General features: G+C 45.0%; 2 protein-coding genes across 5 annotated transcripts in view; one reads left to right on the forward strand and one right to left on the reverse strand.

The window, feature by feature from the left end:
• Positions 1-3777: 3777 nt before the first annotated feature.
• On the forward strand, positions 3778-13319 carry LOC145652811 (uncharacterized). The gene is made up of 3 exons (XM_081704360.1): positions 3778-4445; positions 5338-5651; positions 6627-13319. The coding sequence occupies exon 3, from the start codon at positions 7252-7254 to the stop codon at positions 8470-8472; it is 1221 nt and encodes a 406-aa protein (XP_081560486.1). The 5' UTR covers positions 3778-4445; positions 5338-5651; positions 6627-7251; the 3' UTR covers positions 8473-13319.
• A 3726-nt stretch (positions 13320-17045) lies between these two features.
• LOC113567664 (uncharacterized) overlaps positions 17046-18747 on the reverse strand; it is a 33649-nt gene continuing 31947 nt past the window's right edge. For 3 of the 4 annotated variants that reach the window (XM_081704062.1, XM_081704063.1, XM_081704061.1), the window contains one exon: positions 17046-18143. In XM_081704062.1, the coding sequence (XP_081560188.1) occupies positions 18096-18143 (48 nt within the window). In that variant the 3' untranslated portion in view covers positions 17046-18095. The remainder of the gene's footprint in view (positions 18144-18747) is intronic. The other variant, XM_035521446.2, reaches the window with a different exon arrangement.

Below are 18747 nucleotides of genomic sequence, written 5' to 3' on the forward strand. Positions count from 1 at the left end.
AGCATGCGGCAGGGAATCAGGATTTCATTTATATGCACTTGATTTTGATGGCAGGGAAATGCACTAAGCAAAGCCTGCAAATGCCTTGATGCACAGTCATACTACAAGAATTTGCTGGTGAAATTAAAAGGATGAAGGCAGTAGTGAATGTTCTGGTTGTTTGTGCACAGGTTTGTAGAAATTATTGTATTTACTTTTATTTGGAAAACTAAGTTAGCTAGACCGATGTTATTCAATAGTTAACACTGCAACTCAGAATTCTGTGAAACAACCTCTCCTCTGATGTTACCATTAAATGTAACATAAAAGATACATTCTTGTGGTCACCATGATCTTTAATATTCCTCCAATTCAAATATAACTTCCATATCTACAAAGTTATCTGGATAGCTGTCTAAACTGCGTCTGTCGTGTTCTCTTTCTTTAGCTTTCTGTGGTCTGTAACAAAATAGCTCTGAATGCTTGCACTCTTTGATATTTTAGCTGTTTTTGCGCTTATGGGGCATTCACACTAAACGCTGCTGCGACTCAGTCAGCAATAGTCAAGGTGACTCTCACCAAATGTGACCTCATGTGCATACCCTCTATTGCGCTCAATTTTGTATTAATATAGACATGCTAAAATGGCAAAAGTTGTTGGAAGGAAACTAAACAATTTTAGTATATATATATATATATATATATCACCTTTTTTTTTCTTCATCATATCCATATCCTCAGCATAGCACACATAGTAAATATTTAAAACTAAAACTTTTCTTTTACAGAAAATTAAAACAAAAGTAAATCTATGCACATGCCATTTGTGTTTTTGTCTACTGTCTTGTTATATTATTCTATCACCTGTTTAAATGGCCTATTATGGAATGGTGATATATTAGTAGTATTAAACTACTGTAGGAGTTCTTGCATTCCCTGTCTGTAGGGGTATGTAATGGAGTGTGTTGAGCAGGTATGAATGTGCTACATATTCCCCATTAAACTCCGAGTTGTCTTTGTCTACAGTGCACAAAAGGAGGACTCACTACTCCCCCACAGAAATGAACTGGAGTCTATATTCAGTGTGATTGAGTGTGTGTGAGAGTGTGTGTTCAAGTTCAAGTTCGGTTTATTCGTCACATACATAGTCATACACAGTATAACTCACAGTGAAATGGTGGAGAGTGCTCTGTCCAAACCGAGGAAAGGAAACAGGGGTGCATAGAGAAAAATGTATATATGCAAGATAAAAATATATATATATATATATATATATATACACTCTATGTATGTACAAAAATATATTAACAATGTAGGTACAATATATGTATATTATGATTATATACACAATGTACAATGTATATGGTTGGGTATATATGTACACAATCCACAGAATGTACAGTGCAGGTGTAATATGGTTGGGTATATGTACACAATCTACAGAATGTACAGATCCATTTTGTATAATAACATATCTACAGTTGTTGTGTAACAAGTTAATTGAGTATAAATCTATATATACAGATATACAGATGTACAGATATACAGTTATGTTACATGGTGGTGGGGGTCCCCACAGTTGATCAGTTTCCCTGATTCAGGGCCCAAATGGCCTGTGGTAAGAAGCTCCTCTTCAGCCTCTCTGTCTTGGTCTTCAGGGAGCGGAAGCGCCTCCCTGACCTCAACAGAGAGAAGTCTATTGTTGGGATGGGTGGGGTCCTTCACAATTTTCCTGGCCTTGGTCTGGCACCGCTTGTAGTAGATGGTCTGCAGGTCAGGAAGTTCCGTGTGAGTGATGCGCTCTGCTGAACGCACTACCCTTTGGAGTGCTTGTCTGTCCTGCTTGGTGCTATTCCCAAACCAGACTGTGATGTTCCCCATGAGGATGCTCTCGATAGTGCAGGTGTAGAAGTTCCGCAGTACTTTGGAGGGCAGTCTGAAGTCTCTTAGGCGTCTGAGGTGGTAAAGACGCTGACGAGCCTTCTTTGCCAGGGAGTTGGTATGGCGGGACCAGGACAGGTCCTGCGAGATATGAACTCCAAGGTACCTGAAACTATCTACTCTCTTCACCGTGGTTCCACTGATCCTCACAGGTTGGTAGTGCCACTCCTGCTTCTTGCTGCAATCCACGATCAGATCCTTTGTCTTACTGACGTTTAGGAGGAGATTATTTTCCTGGCACCAGTTTTCCAGGTGTTTAATCTCCTCCAGGTAGGCCCTCTCGTCGTTGTCCAAGATCAGACCCATGACAACGGTGTCGTCAGCAAACTTGACAATGATGTTAGAGCTGGAAGTGGCTGTGCAGTCGTAGGTGTACAGTGAGTAGAGCAGGGGGCTTAGGACACAACCCTGAGGAGCTCCAGTGCTGAGGGTGAGGGTGGATGAGGCGCAGTTGCCCACCTGTACTGATTGTGGTCTGTCTGTTAGGAAGTTGGAGATCCAGTCGCACAGGGATGTATGCAGTCCTAGATCCCCCAACTTAGTAGTGAGTAGGGAGGGGATGATAGTGTTAAATGCTGAACTGTAGTCGACAAACAGCATTTTAACAATTTCCCCTCCCTTCGTCCAGGTGAGTCAGTGTAGTGTGCAGCAGATGTGCAATCGCATCGTCAGTGGAGCGGTTGTGGCGGTATGCCAACTGCAGTGGGTCCATGGAGGCTGGCAGTGAAGATGTGATGAAGTCTCTGACTAGCTTTTCAAAGCACTTAATCACGACTGATGTGAGGGCGACAGGGCGGTAGTCATTGAGGTCGGAGGAGGGTCGAGGTTTCTTCGGGACGGGGACGATGGTGGACCGCTTGAAGCTGGACGGACAATACCGAGCGTCAGGGAGAGATTGAAGATGTCGGTAAATCGGGGCTAGCTGATCTGCGCAGGCTTTGAGGACCCTCCCGCAGATACCGTCTGGTCCCATCGCCTTCCTGGTATTCACCCTTTTAAACACTCTCCTCACGTCACTCTCCGTGATGATGAGAGGGCGCTGTTCTATGGTGGGCCCCGCGCATGTGCCACTGGCTGCGCCGATAGTGCCATTAGCACTAGCGCCGTTGGCATTAGCGCTGTTAGCATTAGCGCCGTTAGCATTAGCGCTGTTAGCATTGGCGCTGTTAGCACTAGCGCCGTTAGCATTGGCGCTGCTAGATGTAGCCTCGAAGCGAGCGAAGAATGTGTTCAGCTCGTTCGCCAGAGACTCGTCCGCACTCATCAGTCCGGAGGGTGGGTTCCTGTAGTCGGTGATCGTCCGTAGTCCCTACCACAGGGATCTAGAGCCACTCTGCTGGAACTGTGTCTCTAGTTTCCTCCCGTAGCGCCGCTTCGCCTCCCTCACCGCCCTGCGCACTCCGTATGCCGCAGACTTGTACTCGTCCATGTTCCCGCTGATGATCCCCGCATTGTAGGCAGCAGTGCGAGAGTTCAGAGCCTCGCGGATAGTTCTGTCCACCCAGGACTTCTGGTTGGAAAACTTCTTGATGGTGATTCTTGGGATCGTGTCGTCCACCAGTTTCCCAATAAATCCTACTACTGCCTCCGTAAACTCGCTGACATCATCAGTGCTGCGCCGGAACATGTCCCAGTCTGCGTCATCCAGAGCGTCCTACAGAGCAGCTGCCGATTGGTCTGTCCAGCGCGCGACCTCCCTCTGAACCGGAGCTTCCTGCTTCAGCCTTTGTTTATATTTTGGTAGGAGGAAGATGGCGGCGTGGTCCGACTTACCAAACGGTGGATGAGCTAGTGCCTTGTAGCTGTCCTTGTATGGGGTGTAGCAGTGATCTAGTGTCCTCTTTCCCCTGGTGGGGAAGGTTACGTGCTGGTAAAGGTTGGGCACCGCACGCTTGAGGTTAGCGCTGTTGAAATCCCCAACCACGATAAGTGCAGCATCCCGGTGTTGTGTCTGAAACTGTGTGAGAGCCTCATGAAGTTCCCACAGTGCAGTGTCCATGTTAGCCTGAGGTGGGATATACACGGTGTTGATGATGACCGAAGTGAACTCCCGGGGAAGGTAGAAAGGACGAAGCTTGAGGGCGAGCAGCTCCAGGTTGGGTGAGCAGGAGCGGGCGAGAGTAACAACGTTGGCATTGTTGCACCAGCTGTTGTTTACCATCACACACACTCCGCCGCCTCTCGACTTCCCCGAATCTGCCGTCCTGTCCATGCGGTGAACCGAGAAGAACTCGGCCGGCTGGATAGCGTGGTTTGGTACCGCTGGGTTCAGCCACGACTCGGTGAAGCAGAGGAGATTGCAATCCCGAATGTCCCTCTGGAACTTTATCCTGGCCCGGAGGTCGTCTAGCTTGTTATCCAGAGACTGGACGTTGGCTAGCAGTAAGGGAGCTCGGTGTGCCTGAGCCCTCAGCCTGTTCCTGACGCCGGCTCGCTTCCCTCGAGGCCTTTTCCTCGCGCCGCGTCTTGTTTTCCCTCAGGATCTCCGTCGGCCATCTTGGGTCCGGGGTTACAGTCGGCTTGAGGTGAGTGCTATGTAGATTAAAAGAAATAAAGGCGTCTCTGCTGTACGAGATACGCGCCGTGGTGTGTAGAGAAGGGCTGCGGAGAAATCAGGGGTAGCGGGAAGAGCGAAAAGAGCGAAAAAAGTGCCAGGTGTGGACGGAGCAGTCGTGACGGCAGCCGACCTCACCGGCTGTGTGTGTGTGTGTGTGTGTGTGTGTGTTTGTGTCTTTCATCTGTGTTTGACCTGCTGTATGCTCTGCTTCTTATCGATGTGCCTAAAATTGTTTATCGCTCATCGTGTTTTGTGTTGTTCATGTTCATTGTTTTTCCTTGTTTTGGTTTTGTTTGTTGAATTTAATGTTTATGTCTGAGATGACAGTGGCTCACCTCTGCATCCTGCCTGTTACAGCTAAAAAACTAAAATATACTGAAAGATAGGTATGCGTTTCTGTACTAAATTGATACCTGAGGCTACATGGGACTGGTTTTCAGGACACAATGAGTAAATAATTTTTAATTGTAGTAATGTTACCTGAGCATGCCCATAACTAAGACAGTCATGACACACTAGGTAAACATTATAGTTGGACTCATTTTGCCAGAGTACCTCCATGGCTAAAGTACTCTCCTAAATCCATCAGGAGAGGCCAGGGAACCATACAAGTTGGGCCATGTGTCCTTGCAGGAGTCACATTTGTTTAAACTTTAAAACCTGATGGTAACTCAGACTTGCTGGAACCATGGTCTGTTTCTTATAACTTGGTCATACAGGATGGGTGTGGTTTGTGGGGTTTATTCAAAGGTGAGAGGGCACTCAGTGGGGGTGGGGGTTGACTGCTTTTCTCCACTACCTTGACAACAGACACTGAGCTCAATAAACTCAACAAACTCTGCTTTTTTGATGGCCAATAGAAGGAAAGAGAAAAAACTAAACAGAGGACCATGTGGTGAAGGTCGCCAAATGGAAGAAGAGGATGCATCAGTTTTCAGTGTGAGATAGCAGAGTTAATGTAATAAATCATCATTTCTCTACCAGGTTGTATGACTAATCAGTCAGAGAAAGGCTGGGTAGTGCTGGCCTCAGCTCTCAGCTCTTTTGTTTGAAGAGAGTGTGTCTTTGCAGCTACAGCTTCAGCACCTGGTCTGTTATGTTCCAAGTGTCACGTTCCGAGCACAGAGACGGAGTTGAATGCAGCATGGAAGATACATCTTAATAGAGAACAAAGGTAGTCCACACATATAATCCAAAGAACAACCAAAGGTCAATATCCAGAAAGCAGACAGAGTGGTAAACCAAACAGACAGGGAACAGCAAAAAGGGTAATTCAATGACGGAGATAATCACTTTCAAAAGACCCACAAAAATACACATTTAGTACATCTCTCTCTCTCTTTTGAGTCTATACATGTGCAAATTTGCAGACAAATGATACTGTGGGAGATAATTCAAGTCTGTGTGTCTATTTGTGGTGTTGAGTGTGAGTGCTTACCTGTGAGTTTGGGGTGTCAAGGTGGGGGTATCAGAGTGATGCTTCACAATAATGACACTGTGACCATGTTAATAAAACACTCCCCATGCAACAGTACTCTATCTCCCCAGGTTGTTTATAACAACAGACTGCCTTCTGGGATGAATATTACGACGAAAAGGGTTACTAAATCAAGAGTACTCAGCATGGAGCAATTAACTGTCATCCAGTAACAGATGCTTGTGTTACAGCAAGAGGCAATATTATGTATTAAAAGTTAACTGGATGTAAAGGAAATACTATGTGCTTCAGTGATTCACATACATTCAGCAGTATCCTGTTCCCTAGGAAAAATGTTTATGTAAGCAAAGAACTTTAAGGGAGTGAGACCGTAGATTAGATAAGCAGGAAGATGTCTCTCGTTTTATTGCCTGCAATCGCTTTATTGCCTGCAATTAAGGGATGACAGTCAAGCAAGATTCTTACCAGCCGGCCTGAAAGAGGTAAGCAACGCTTAAAGCTGAATGGTATATGAGCCATAGCAACAAGAGGCAGGAAGTCTGTGATTGGTCAAGGCATACAGTTAGAATTGTATATCAAGCAATGCTCTGTATGACTCGGGGCTTCTCTTGGTAGTGAGCCCCACACTCTGTGGAATCTTTCTTTTCTATTAAAACCTTTTTTACTTATTATCCACATCTGACTCCCCGTTTCATTGAATTTCCACCACAGAATTTGGCGTTGTCGGTAGGATCAGCGAGAGGCACCATGCGGAGCAGCGGTGACTAAACTTCGAGGACGCTCCTCAGAGAGAGAACTGAGCTGGAGAAAGAGGGAAACCCACAAGAATACGGGAAAGTACCTAACCAGGGAGTGACGTCCCGCTTGACTCCGGTGGTGTGCTCCGCCTGATCTAACGAACAGAAAGTAAGTGGTGAAGTTCAGTAACTTAATCCTAGAAGAAAGTGACATAGTGATCCGCCTGAGTCTACCCTGGGGTGGGTCTGTAAAGTAGCATAGTACATGAGATACTAGGGCTTAAAAATAGGGTCTAGAGGACTCCGGAGTCTGGGACTCCGCCAGCCTAAGAGAATAGGCACACTGAGTAGACGTACTAGTGTAAGAAATAGGCCCGGGCCGACAGAACACCCCGTAGGGAAAGGAGTGGACTCAGTATACTAGCACGATTTGCTGGAGCGGAACTAATCCATATCGGGGGTAGATGGTGTGGATAATAAGATAAGAATAGGAAAATTGTAGAGAGTAGGTAAGTTTCCTTTGTTCTTTTGTTGCCTGGATCCAAGAAAAAAAAAAAAAAAAAAAATTGGTTATTATTATTATTATTATTATTATTATTATGGGTGCGGGCAACAGTAAGGAGTATGAGTTCAGTAAGGACAAGTTCTCCAGTAGCCTACTCTTTCAAATGAATAAGGACTACGGGGAACATGTAAACAAACATGTCCCATTTTGGATTAAATATTACGGTTTTAATGTCTCAGGGACTCTAAGTGTTGCATACCTGTTAAAATTAATTGAAAGAGTTAAGGTTAAGCCTAGGGAAGCTGATAAGAAAGCGCAGAAATATTTTGATGAGAACAGTGAAGACATGCTGGAAAAGGCAAAAATGTGGTTAGAAGAAGCTGAGAAAAGGCAGAAGCAGCAGGTAGGACATAGAAAAGGTAATAATGAAGTGTCTCAGTGTGTTTCTTTAGCTGATCCTGACCTCGATGCCGCCCCGCCGAGAGCCCCCCAGCTGATTCAGCAACCACAAGCGCTAGCAAATCCACCTCCTTATCCGCAACCAGGAACTTCATTAACACCAAAGCCGTCTCCATATGACGAATTAAGACGACAACTGGAGGCAATAACCTCACCAGTGGCTCATCGCACTCGAAGTCACACCACTATAAAGCCATCTGCAGAGCCTGAGGTAGGCTATGCCCCACAGTTCCCGATGGTGGAAGTGTCAGGACCTGAGGGAGTGATTATGGTCCACCGTCACTGGACTGCAGACGACATCATGAAAGCGGCCGATGGCCTGAGCAAGCCAGGTGACATCGGCGGACGACGCTTCGGACAAGAACTGATGGCATTCGTGCAGTCCTGCAGACCAACACAGGCTGAACTGAGATGGTTGTTGATGATTCGACTCGGACCACAGTATAACCGCATTGATAGAAACTGGGTGGATGGAGATGTCCGTCTCCACCTGCCTGAGTGGAATGCACCGCCCCAAGGCCAACCTGACCTGAATGGCCCATACAGAGAGATGATAAGAGGACTCATCGAAAGGGTGGAAACAGCCTATCCAACCACCATCAACACCGATGTGATAGCATCATGCAAACAGAAAGATGACGAACCCGTCGCTGACTTTCTCGTCCGTCTGACGCGTGTCCACACTGACCATTGTGGAATTGACACACCAGCACAACGAGCAGCAGGACCTGGAGAAGTAGGTGCATGGGAAGCTCATTTGAGAAACAGCTTCCTAATGAATATGAGAAAAGACATCAGCGATCTCATTAGAAAAAAACTGCATAGGCTACAGCAGAGCTCCCCTATCTACTATTGAGGAGCATGCCAAGCATCATGAGACAATCCTGGGGAAGAAAGACGCCAGACGAGAGCGTCAACGAGCAGATACCACACACCAAGCGATGCTGACGATGCTCCAGGCGGTGGGAGATCAAGGAGAAGGCCGCGGACGAGGAAGTAGTCGTGGCAGGGGACGTGGTCGCGGAAGAGGCAGAGGAAGAGGAAAAGGAGGAAAAATTGATTGGATGAAAGAGCAGGAATGCTACAACTGTGGAAAGCTTGGACATTTTGCCAGAAACTGTCCGGAGGAGGATAACTCGTATGACGGGGGCACAGATCAGGATCCCACAATCCACGAGTGATGGGCGGTGGAGAGGCAGGACAGCAGCGGACCACTGAGTGAAGACAGCAAAAGGGAAGTGACAAATTTAAATTACCAACTATTACAGCAGATTAGTAAAGGGCCAAGAGGCCTCCCCGAGGTAACTGTGAAAGTAGAGGGAAAAAATGTTAGGTTTTTGGTTGACAGTGGTGCCACCCACTCAGTGTTAAAAGAAGGATTAATAGAATGTAGAATGAGACAAGGATATGGGATAACAGTAATTGGAGTGGGAGGTCATCCCATTGATGAAAGGATGTCCGAGCCTCTCCGATGTAGTTTAGGGAAAAGCCAATTTAAACATAGTTTTTTGATATCAGAAACCTGTCCAATTAATTTGTTAGCTAGAGATTTAATGTGTAAACTTGGGTGCACAATTAGCAGCAACCCAGAGGGGTTGTTTGTTACGTGGGAAACACCTACACAGGGAGTCCAGCTAGAGGCAGGAGCCCCTTTGTACGTGTATGAATTGCAGTGCACTGCGGGGGAAGTACTAACACATTTTATGACTGAAGTTACTAACACGCTACCTGGTGAGCTGACAGTTAAACAAAGTGATTCTATTCACTGTACAATGAAGGTCCATGAGGGATGTGACGTTGACTTTGAACAGAAATTTGACTTAGGAGGCAGCGACAGTTTGATTATCACAGCCATAGCGTGGGACTGCGAGTGGGCTGCGGGAGTGGTGCAGCTCTCAGATAAACAGAAATCTTTATATTCAATCTCACATGCAACACCTCATGTGTCGCTGGCTAGCGCACATGTTGACCCAGACTGGCAGAGAGTAGGGTTGTGGACAAAACGCGTGTTGAGCGCAACTGATTGGATAAAAGAACCCCAGTGTAAAATTATGTACAGCCCAAGCATAGAAGTGTGGAAAATGCCAACCCCGTATAGGCTAAATTGCAGAAGGGGGGTCGAGCTTGTAAGTCCAAATATAGTAATTATGGCAGCCTCTGTTACCCTCTCAGAGGAAGAGGAAGAGGAACTGAAAACAGTTCCTGCAGGGTTATGGGCACAGGGAAAAAATGATGTGGGCTTAATAAAAGGATGTGAGCCTGTCCACATCACCCCAAAATCTGATTACAGACCACACCAGCACCAATACCCTCTAAAACCAGAGGCAGTGGAGGGCATCAGGCCTGTGTTCCAATCATTAAAACAAGCAGGAGTTATCGTACCATGCCCAGACTCACCAGTACGTACTCCAATTTTCCCAGTTAAGAAGCCAGGGAGAGATGAATGGAGATTTGTGCAGGATTTGCAGGCTGTCAACGCGGCAGTACACCCTAGAGCCCCAGAAGTTCCAAACCCGCACACCATTCTCTCTCAGATCCCACCAGACAGTAAGTGGTTCAGTGTAGTTGATTTGGCCAACGCTTTCTTTAGCGTACCTGTGCACAAGGATAGCCAATTTTGGTTTGCTTTCACTTTTGAAGGAAAGCCATACACATTCACGAGATTGTGTCAAGGGTATTGTGAATCACCAACCATTTACAATGCCACCTTACATCGAAGCCTAGAGGCTTTAGAACTCCCTAAGGGAATAGCCTTGCTGCAATATGTTGATGATCTTTTGATTTGTGGGAGAACACGAGAAGCGTGTAAACAAGCCACGGTGGCACTGCTACATCATTTAGCAGGGGAAGGCCATAAGGCATCCAAATCCAAATTACAGTTTTGTAAGCAGCAAGTGCATTTTTTAGGACATGACATCACTGAGCAAACGCGCATGCTGACTAAAGACCGAGTGAATGCCATTTTGACTATACCAAAGCCCATGACGAAAAAACAACTGTTGTCCTTTTTAGGAATGTGTTCCTATTGTAGGACATTCATACCATCCTATGCAGAACATGAGGGACCACTCAGAGATATAATACCGACAAAAGGGTCAAATTCCTCACAGCCGGAATGGACACCGGAAGCTGAGGCGGCCTTCACAACACTGAAACAGCTGTTACAAGTTATGCCAGCGTTAGGCATTCCCGACCCAAACAAACCATTTGAACAGACAGTGGATGTTAAAGGGCAATATATGACAAGTGTATTGACACAAAAACATGGGGACAAACAAAGGCCGGTGGCCTACTTCTCAGGAAAATTAGATAGTCGCAGCAGGCCTACCTTTATGTGTAAGAGCTGTGGCAGCCGCCGAGAAGGCACTAGTGGCTTCCAGAGACATAGTAGGCTACGCTAAGCTTACCCTACATGTGCCTCATGCAGTGTCAAGAATACTGCAAGATCAAAAAGTGGCACATTTGTCCACTCAGCGATGGCTTAGGTACCACACTGCCTTATTAGACATGCCAAATGTTACTGTGAAACGATGCACAACTCTAAACCCCTCCACTCTATTGCCTACAGAGGAGGAAGGAAAGCCCCATGACTGCCAACAGGTGTTAGAAATTGCAACATCTCCCAGAATAGATTTAAAGGAGGAACCAATACTTAATGCGGACCTGGAATTGTTTGTGGACGGTTCAGCTAAACGTGACTCTCAAGGCACTAATCGAGCAGCATATGCTGTTGTCACACACAGAAGTGGTGAAAGCAGAACCACTCCCATCTAATTACTCAGCGCAGGCAGCTGAACTTGCTGCACTCATACAGGCGTGTAAACTAGCACAAGACAAGACCGTGAACGTCTGGACCGATTCCCGGTACGCGTGGGGAGTAGCACATGACTTTGGGGCCATTTGGAGACATCGCAACTTTCTCACCAGCTCAGGAGCAAAGATAAAGAATCACCACCTAGTAGCAGAGCTGTTGGAAGCAATTCAACTACCAAAGGAAGTAGCAATTATAAAGTGCGCTGCACACACTAAGGCGGATGACGCCGTATCAAAAGGGAATGCTTATGCGGATAAAGTAGCTCAACTCACAGCGTTACAACCGCTCCATACACAAATGGCACAAGCAGATACCGAAACCAGAATATCTACCAAAGATATCCAAAAACAAGCCACTCCACAAGATTATGTGAAATGGAAAAAAGGGGGGTGTAAACAAATAGGCGGGATATGGGTACACCCAGATATGAACAAACCCTGTCTCCCCACAGCTTATATGAAAGGACTAATTGAGATTGCTCATGGGAGGAGTCACATGAGCAAAGGGGGGATAGTGGAGAGTATAACGAGACACTGATATGCACCAGGAATAAACACACACCCAATTTTTGTTCCCGATGCTTGGTATGTGCACACAACACACCACACAGAGACAATCATACCAAACACGCACCCGCCGGACACCCGCCGCCTAGTGAGCCATTTCAACATTGGCAAATAGATTTTGTAGAACTAACACCAGCTGAAGGAAAGAGGTACATGCTTGTGTGTGTGTGTGTGTGTGTGTGTGTGTGTGTGTGTGTGTGTGTGTGTGTGCATGTTTAGCAAGTGGGTGGAGGCCTTCCCAACGGGAAAACAAGATAGTGATGCAGTAGCAAAAGCGCTACTGAGAGAAATTATTCCCCGGTGGGGGTTACCACAACGAGTGTCCAGTAACAATGGGACACCCTTCGTACACGAAGGACTAAAAGCTCTGACTAAATACCTAGGGGTAGATATGAGAACACTGCAGCTATCACCCTGCTAGTGCAGGGGCAGTAGAACGGACAAACGGCACCATTAAAGGAGGTCTAGCTAAATTAACGCAGGAAACAGGCATGAATTGGGTAAAATGCCTTCCCCTCGTCCTGTGGCAATGCCGAACCAGACCGCAGGCACGAACAGGCTTATCAGCTTTTGAGATAGTGTTTGGACGGCCTCCCAACACGGGGATAGGACCGCCCGACTGGGATACTAACCTGATCAATGAATCACTTTTGCAGTACTGTGTGTCTCTGCACAAATCTCTCTCCCATGTGTCTAAGCAGGTGAAGGCAGTCCTTCCCGAGGTGACGAATACTCCACTCCACACCCACCAACCAGGTGATTGGGTGCTGATAAAGGACTTCAGAAGGAAGCGGTGGAACCAGCCCAGGTGGAGAGGACCATTCCAAGTGCTACTGACGACTAACACCGCCGTCAAGACCGACGGAAGAGCGACATGGGTGCATCACACGCATTGTAAAAAGGCACCAGAAACACCACCGCAGGACTAGCAAGATGCAGCACCTCCTGTGGATCAGCCTGATACTATCACGCATCAGTGTCATTACATCTAAAGATTGGTGTATACAAAAGTATGGAGGAGTAGAACTGGACTATATGGTGGGCAGTTCTACTGCATGGACTTTTGACTTATGTGACGTAATTAATTGTGCAGGAAAGAATTCATCATATCACAGATATGATACATACTTATGTTGGGATAAGGATAACTTCCATGTTTTTGCCATAACTGAAGATTTTAGTTAATGATTGTATGAGAATCAAAGGGGGGAAATGTAAAGGAAATACTATGTGCTTCAGTGATTCACATACATTCAGCAGTATCCTGTTCCCTAGGAAAAATGTTTATGTAAGCAAAGAACTTTAAGGGAGTGAGACCGTAGATTAGATAAGCAGGAAGATGTCTCTCGTTTTATTGCCTGCAATCGCTTTATTGCCTGCAATTAAGGGATGACAGTCAAGCAAGATTCTTACCAGCCGGCCTGAAAGAGGTAAGCAACGCTTAAAGCTGAATGGTATATGAGCCATAGCAACAAGAGGCAGGAAGTCTGTGATTGGTCAAGGCATACAGTTAGAATTGTATATCAAGCAATGCTCTGTATGACTCGGGGCTTCTCTTGGTAGTGAGCCCCACACTCTGTGGAATCTTTCTTTTCTATTAAAACCTTTTTTACTTATTATCCACATCTGACTCCCCGTTTCATTGAATTTCCACCACACTGGACCATTAAACACATTGCCACTTACAGCTGGTGCTATGACAGAGATTCTAGACTGAGCTGTGATGATCTGGCCTCGGTTACTCTGAGCTGTGTTTGTCTGGCCTGGGTTACTCTGAGCTGTGTTTGTCTGGCCTGGGTTACTCTGAGCTGTGTTGGTCTGGCCTGGGTTACTCTGAGCTGTGTTGGTCTGGCCTGGGTTACTCTGAGCTGTGTTGGTCTGGCCTGGGTTACTCTGAGCTGTGTTGGTCTGGCCTGGGTTACTCTGAGCTGTGTTGGTCTGGCCTGGGTTACTCTGAGCTGTGTTGGTCTGGCCTGGGTTACTCTGAGCTGTGTTGGTCTGGCCTGGGTTACTCTGAGCTGTGTTGGTCTGGCCTGGGTTACTCTGAGCTGTGTTGGTCTGGCCTGGGTTACTCTGAGCTGTGATGGTCTGGCCTGGGTTACTCTGAGCTGTGATGGTCTGGCCTCGGTTACTCTGAGCTGTGATGGTCTGGCCAGTGTCACTCTGAGCTGTGATGGTCTGGCCAGTGTCACTCTGAGCTGTGATGATCTGGCCAGTGTCACTCTGAGCTGTGTTTGTCTGGCCAGTGTCAATCTGGTCTCTAATGGTCTGAGATGGTCCAGTATGATCTGAGTTCACATGAGAGTGAAAAGGTTACATTAGGAAGAAAGAAGAAGACAGAGCAGAACATGTTCTTTCAAACACATGTCCAGTCTTGTCCACAAGACGAGGTTTCAGTTTTCATTCCTGAGAATAATTATAGCACCATCCTCTCTTACAAACCAAACCACAGAATGTCTTGGATCTTGATTATCTGATTATGTAGACTTTTTCTACAAATGCTAAGCTTTTTTTTTTATTTTGGGGGATTTGCTGTATATGTGAAATCTTTTTGACCCTGGATGATTCCATTTAATGCTGGATAAATTCTAATCCTTCTATAAATTGTGAAATGAGAAGGCATACTATTTCCATTTACATTATTACCATATTTTCCCTAGCAAAACCTTTTAACCTAATAACAATTAAACTAATACCAATGCAGCTAATATTGGTTATCCTTTAACAATCAAGCTATAATGAAGCTAATATTGTCTTTTAGTAAGTTGATGAACATTGTTGTGATATTTTAGCAAAGAAAATCTTGTACTCTCAATGTATAGTGACTGTTGACTTTGTGTGCATTTGGATAGATTTTGGGGCCCTTTGGAGAAGCCTGGGATACCTAGTGGAATATACTGCGTAGCCAATTTCATGCATTTGCACAACATTGTTCACTTTATTTGACAAGATCCTGGTGAATCAGGAAATGTAGAGCATGACTGAAAATGAATCTTCAGCCTCCAAATACACATCCCCCAAATAAAAATTAACCTTTTTTTTGGACATTTTCTTCTGTATTAGATGAGCTCAAATGTAACTTAAATGAAAGAAAAATGCTCAAAATGCTAAAAAAAAATAGATGTGAATGAATGTCTTGGCCCGAGTGTCTACTTCAATGTGAATCATGAATGATCATTGTGCTGTGTACAATTTCAAATAAAATATTAATGCTTTTCTTAATGAAAATAAGAAAATTAATAGTTTCTACTGCATATCAAAAGCACAGCAAGTTATTCATGTCCAGCTGTGCAGGGTGGTTCTATGAAATGCTAGTAAACAAATAGTAAGTAAATAAATAAAATCCACAATAAAATGTGGATGTGCATTTTTGGTTTATATTACTATTTCAGATGGCAAGACAAAGGTTTCTGGGAATATTTTATGCCTTGTTTCTTATGTCTTGACCTTGTTAGCAGCAGTTTGTAGTGTAAATTGTGTGGATATTTTATCTGCACTATTTCATTAAAAAAAAAAAAAAAAAAAAAAAACCTTTAACCTGCACATATTATCTGCTCTTCTGAGAATGTATAAGATGGTATAATTTTGTGACAATCCCCCCCCCACCACCACCACCCTCCGTCAGGTAGCAGCAGGATCCACGTGGCTGTATACGTTTCCTTTGTTACACATGGTTGTGTTTTTGACTTGGCTACCATCATTTTCATGGTTAAATTTTACTACCTTGGTGTTTGGTGTGGTGTTCATGATCACTCTACGGGTTTGAGACATATATCTGTTGGGCTTGAGACAACATCCCCTGAGAATGTGTCCATCCTGGGACCGGCACCTGCTTTCCTCCTCGGTCAAGTGAGAGGAATCACATTGCATAGTTTCCATAGAATCCTCCTGTCTAGGCTCTGCTCTTTTTCTTGAAATGGGGTAGGTAGAGCGATTACTGCTGGCTCAATGCAGTCTTCATTCCTTAATGAAATGGTAAGTTGGATGGCTAGAGCAATAAGCTGATCTAAGTTGAGTTCGTCATCCCGGCAAGCAAGCTCATGCAATACCTCTGTATTAAGACCTTTACGGAAGGTGACACGCAGAGCCACCCACTACCAGCGGCAACAGTAAGGAATTCACGTCAGCTACAGATCGGTTGCCTTGAGCATTTCACCGCAGGCTCTCCCTCATGTGGGTGATCGAAAACCGCTTTAAATTGAGCGATGAAATCTTCGTAGGATTCCGTCTCTACTTTCTCAAATACGGCAGTAGCCCAATCTAGTGCTTTATCCGATAGACGGGAGATAAGAAAAGCAATCTTGGCTTGGCTGGAACAGGGTGGGACGCCATTAAAATACAAGGTGCATTATAAAAGGAAACCCCTACACTCGTCTGGGGAGCCGTCATATTTCTCAGGTTTATTCACGGGAACTGTAAGGGTTGGCACCAGGTCAAGGCCCCCTCCGGCCACCCGAGGGAGGCCTCGAGTCAGGCACACTACTAATCAGGCTTGATGTCCAACACCTGGGCTAGATGTATACAAGTCCAGTGACCCAGTCACTCAGTGCTGGGTCTTTGCTAAAGTTTTGAGCCAAGCTCCTAGCTGGTAACTTCGGGTATTGCGGTTTGCGAGCCCTTACACAACACCTCACTTCTGCTCTGCACCTCTGCAGTCTTTTTACACATCCTCTCCCTTCTCCAGTTTCCCCCTCTCGAGTCTGTCTCTCTCCCGAGGCTCCCCTTAGCCATTAAAATTCCTCCCCGTTTTCTGGTTTTGTTTGGGAAGTTTTAGTTTGGTTTTCCCCAGTGCATTGGGGTCGTCATTCTTCCTGCGGCGTCCTTTGTTCTCCCTTTTTCCACGCTCGGCATGGTGTTTAGTTTTTCCTCTCGTTTTGCCTGTTCTAAGATTTAACTGTTTTGCACACGAGCCCACCATCATTAAAGCATGACAGCTTACCTAGAAGACTGTTGGTGTCATCATCTGGGTTTGAGCCCCATTACAGGAACAGCTGCTTGAGTGCTGAGAGGTGCAGCAATGGAGGCTGGTGGTGGGGTGAACTGGGGAGTCATATCCATTAGTTGTAGCCAGGAAGTGAACTCTCTCATACACTGCCTGAGTTCAGACATCTGTTTGGCAATTGTGTACATAGATTGCACGAAGCCCTCAAGTAAATGCTGATATTGGCTGAGTAGCTGTCCTTGATTGGTAATAGCCCCATTTAGAGCCTCACCTATATACACACCTGTACCTAATACATCAAGCAATGAAGGTTTATGAGGAGAACATCTGGCAAGGTTGATGTATGAATGAATAAATAGTAGCATAATCAATACTATTTTTGCAACCAAACCAGCCAAACAGTAATCTATCAAATGCAAAACAATGCCTAACACAAAACATGTAAAACAAGAAAACAGGGAAATAACAAATGTATTTGGATATAATACATAATCAGTACTAAAGGAGGCAGATTTTCTCTGAACATTTTAGCTGTTTAGCTGCACATATGGTTTTCCATAATTTGCATATTGATTCTAATTGGTCAGATTACCTATGAGTAAGTACATGGTTCTGTACCAGAAAAGGCTATTGGCTCTCAGCTGTCTCTGCCATTCAGTTGGCTTGCCATGGTTATGTTAATTTGTTAGTTTTTAACACTTTTGTGTGCGCCTGTACCTCCAACTCCATGCATCTCCAACTCCATATTTTACCAGTGTCAATACCACTCAATTAAATAAAAACAAGCAAAAGTACATTTTTTCAAAACTAAGATGATGTAAACGTTACAGTATTAAATAGGCAAAAGACAGTTGTGATTGTGATGTAACGTTTATTGAGCCCAACAATAACAAATAGGTAATAACATAAATAGTTGTGGCTTTTGGTAATACCAGATGTATGCAGGGTTTGTTGCGTTTGTCACGCCTAGAACTGCGTTACATCACTCTACCTCTCGTCACGGTTGGTTGGCTGGCTCACACCCCTTACCTGCCCTGCTCCCGATCGCCGGCATACTGATACTCACCTGTGTGTAATCATGATCTGCCTATTTAAATCCCCAGATCCCAAGAATCGGGGCTGCACATTAGAGGACCTAAGACGCCAGTCTCATCCGATCACTGCGCCGACTCAAGAGTTTTTTTTGTGTTAGAGTGTTTCCATCGCTAGGACAACGGAAAATAAAGAGCACTTTGTTACAAGCCCATCTCTCACTTCTTCTGTGCCGCAAACGTCACACCTCTCCTGCTAATTAATCATCTAAATCACCACCACCACACATCTGGTGCTCCCAGACTGAACAACTTCTGAATTAAAACAGCTATGACGTAAATCTGCTTCCTGTTTCCTCAAACATTGTTGTTACTGCTGACTGTTACTGCAAACAAACAAAAACGTAAGAATGGATAAACATGTTTATTATTGTGCTCCATATAATAGTAAAAAGCATATTCCAAGATTTAAAAAAAAACAATAGTATTTATAGAGAAGTGTACATTATTTACAGGAAAGAACAACCATAGGAATGAATCATTCTGTATATGCAGTTCATGGGTTCATCCTTGTTACTCCAAATCCCCTGAGAATCAACATCTAGTGCTTATTCCTCTTTCATCATGGCAGAGTTTATAAACAGTGAATTGTTTAATTGTACACTACGTATTGTATGACTGCCAGTTCTGTGTTTAGTTCTCATTTTTCCTTTTGTCTGTTCAGTTTGTTTTGTGTTTGTTGAGCCCTTCATTACTTTTGTAGATGCGAAGCACATCA

Source organism: Electrophorus electricus, chromosome 21, assembly GCF_041902795.1.
Source record: "Electrophorus electricus isolate QZ-2024a chromosome 21, ASM4190279v1, whole genome shotgun sequence".
NCBI lineage: Eukaryota > Metazoa > Chordata > Actinopteri > Gymnotiformes > Gymnotidae > Electrophorus > Electrophorus electricus.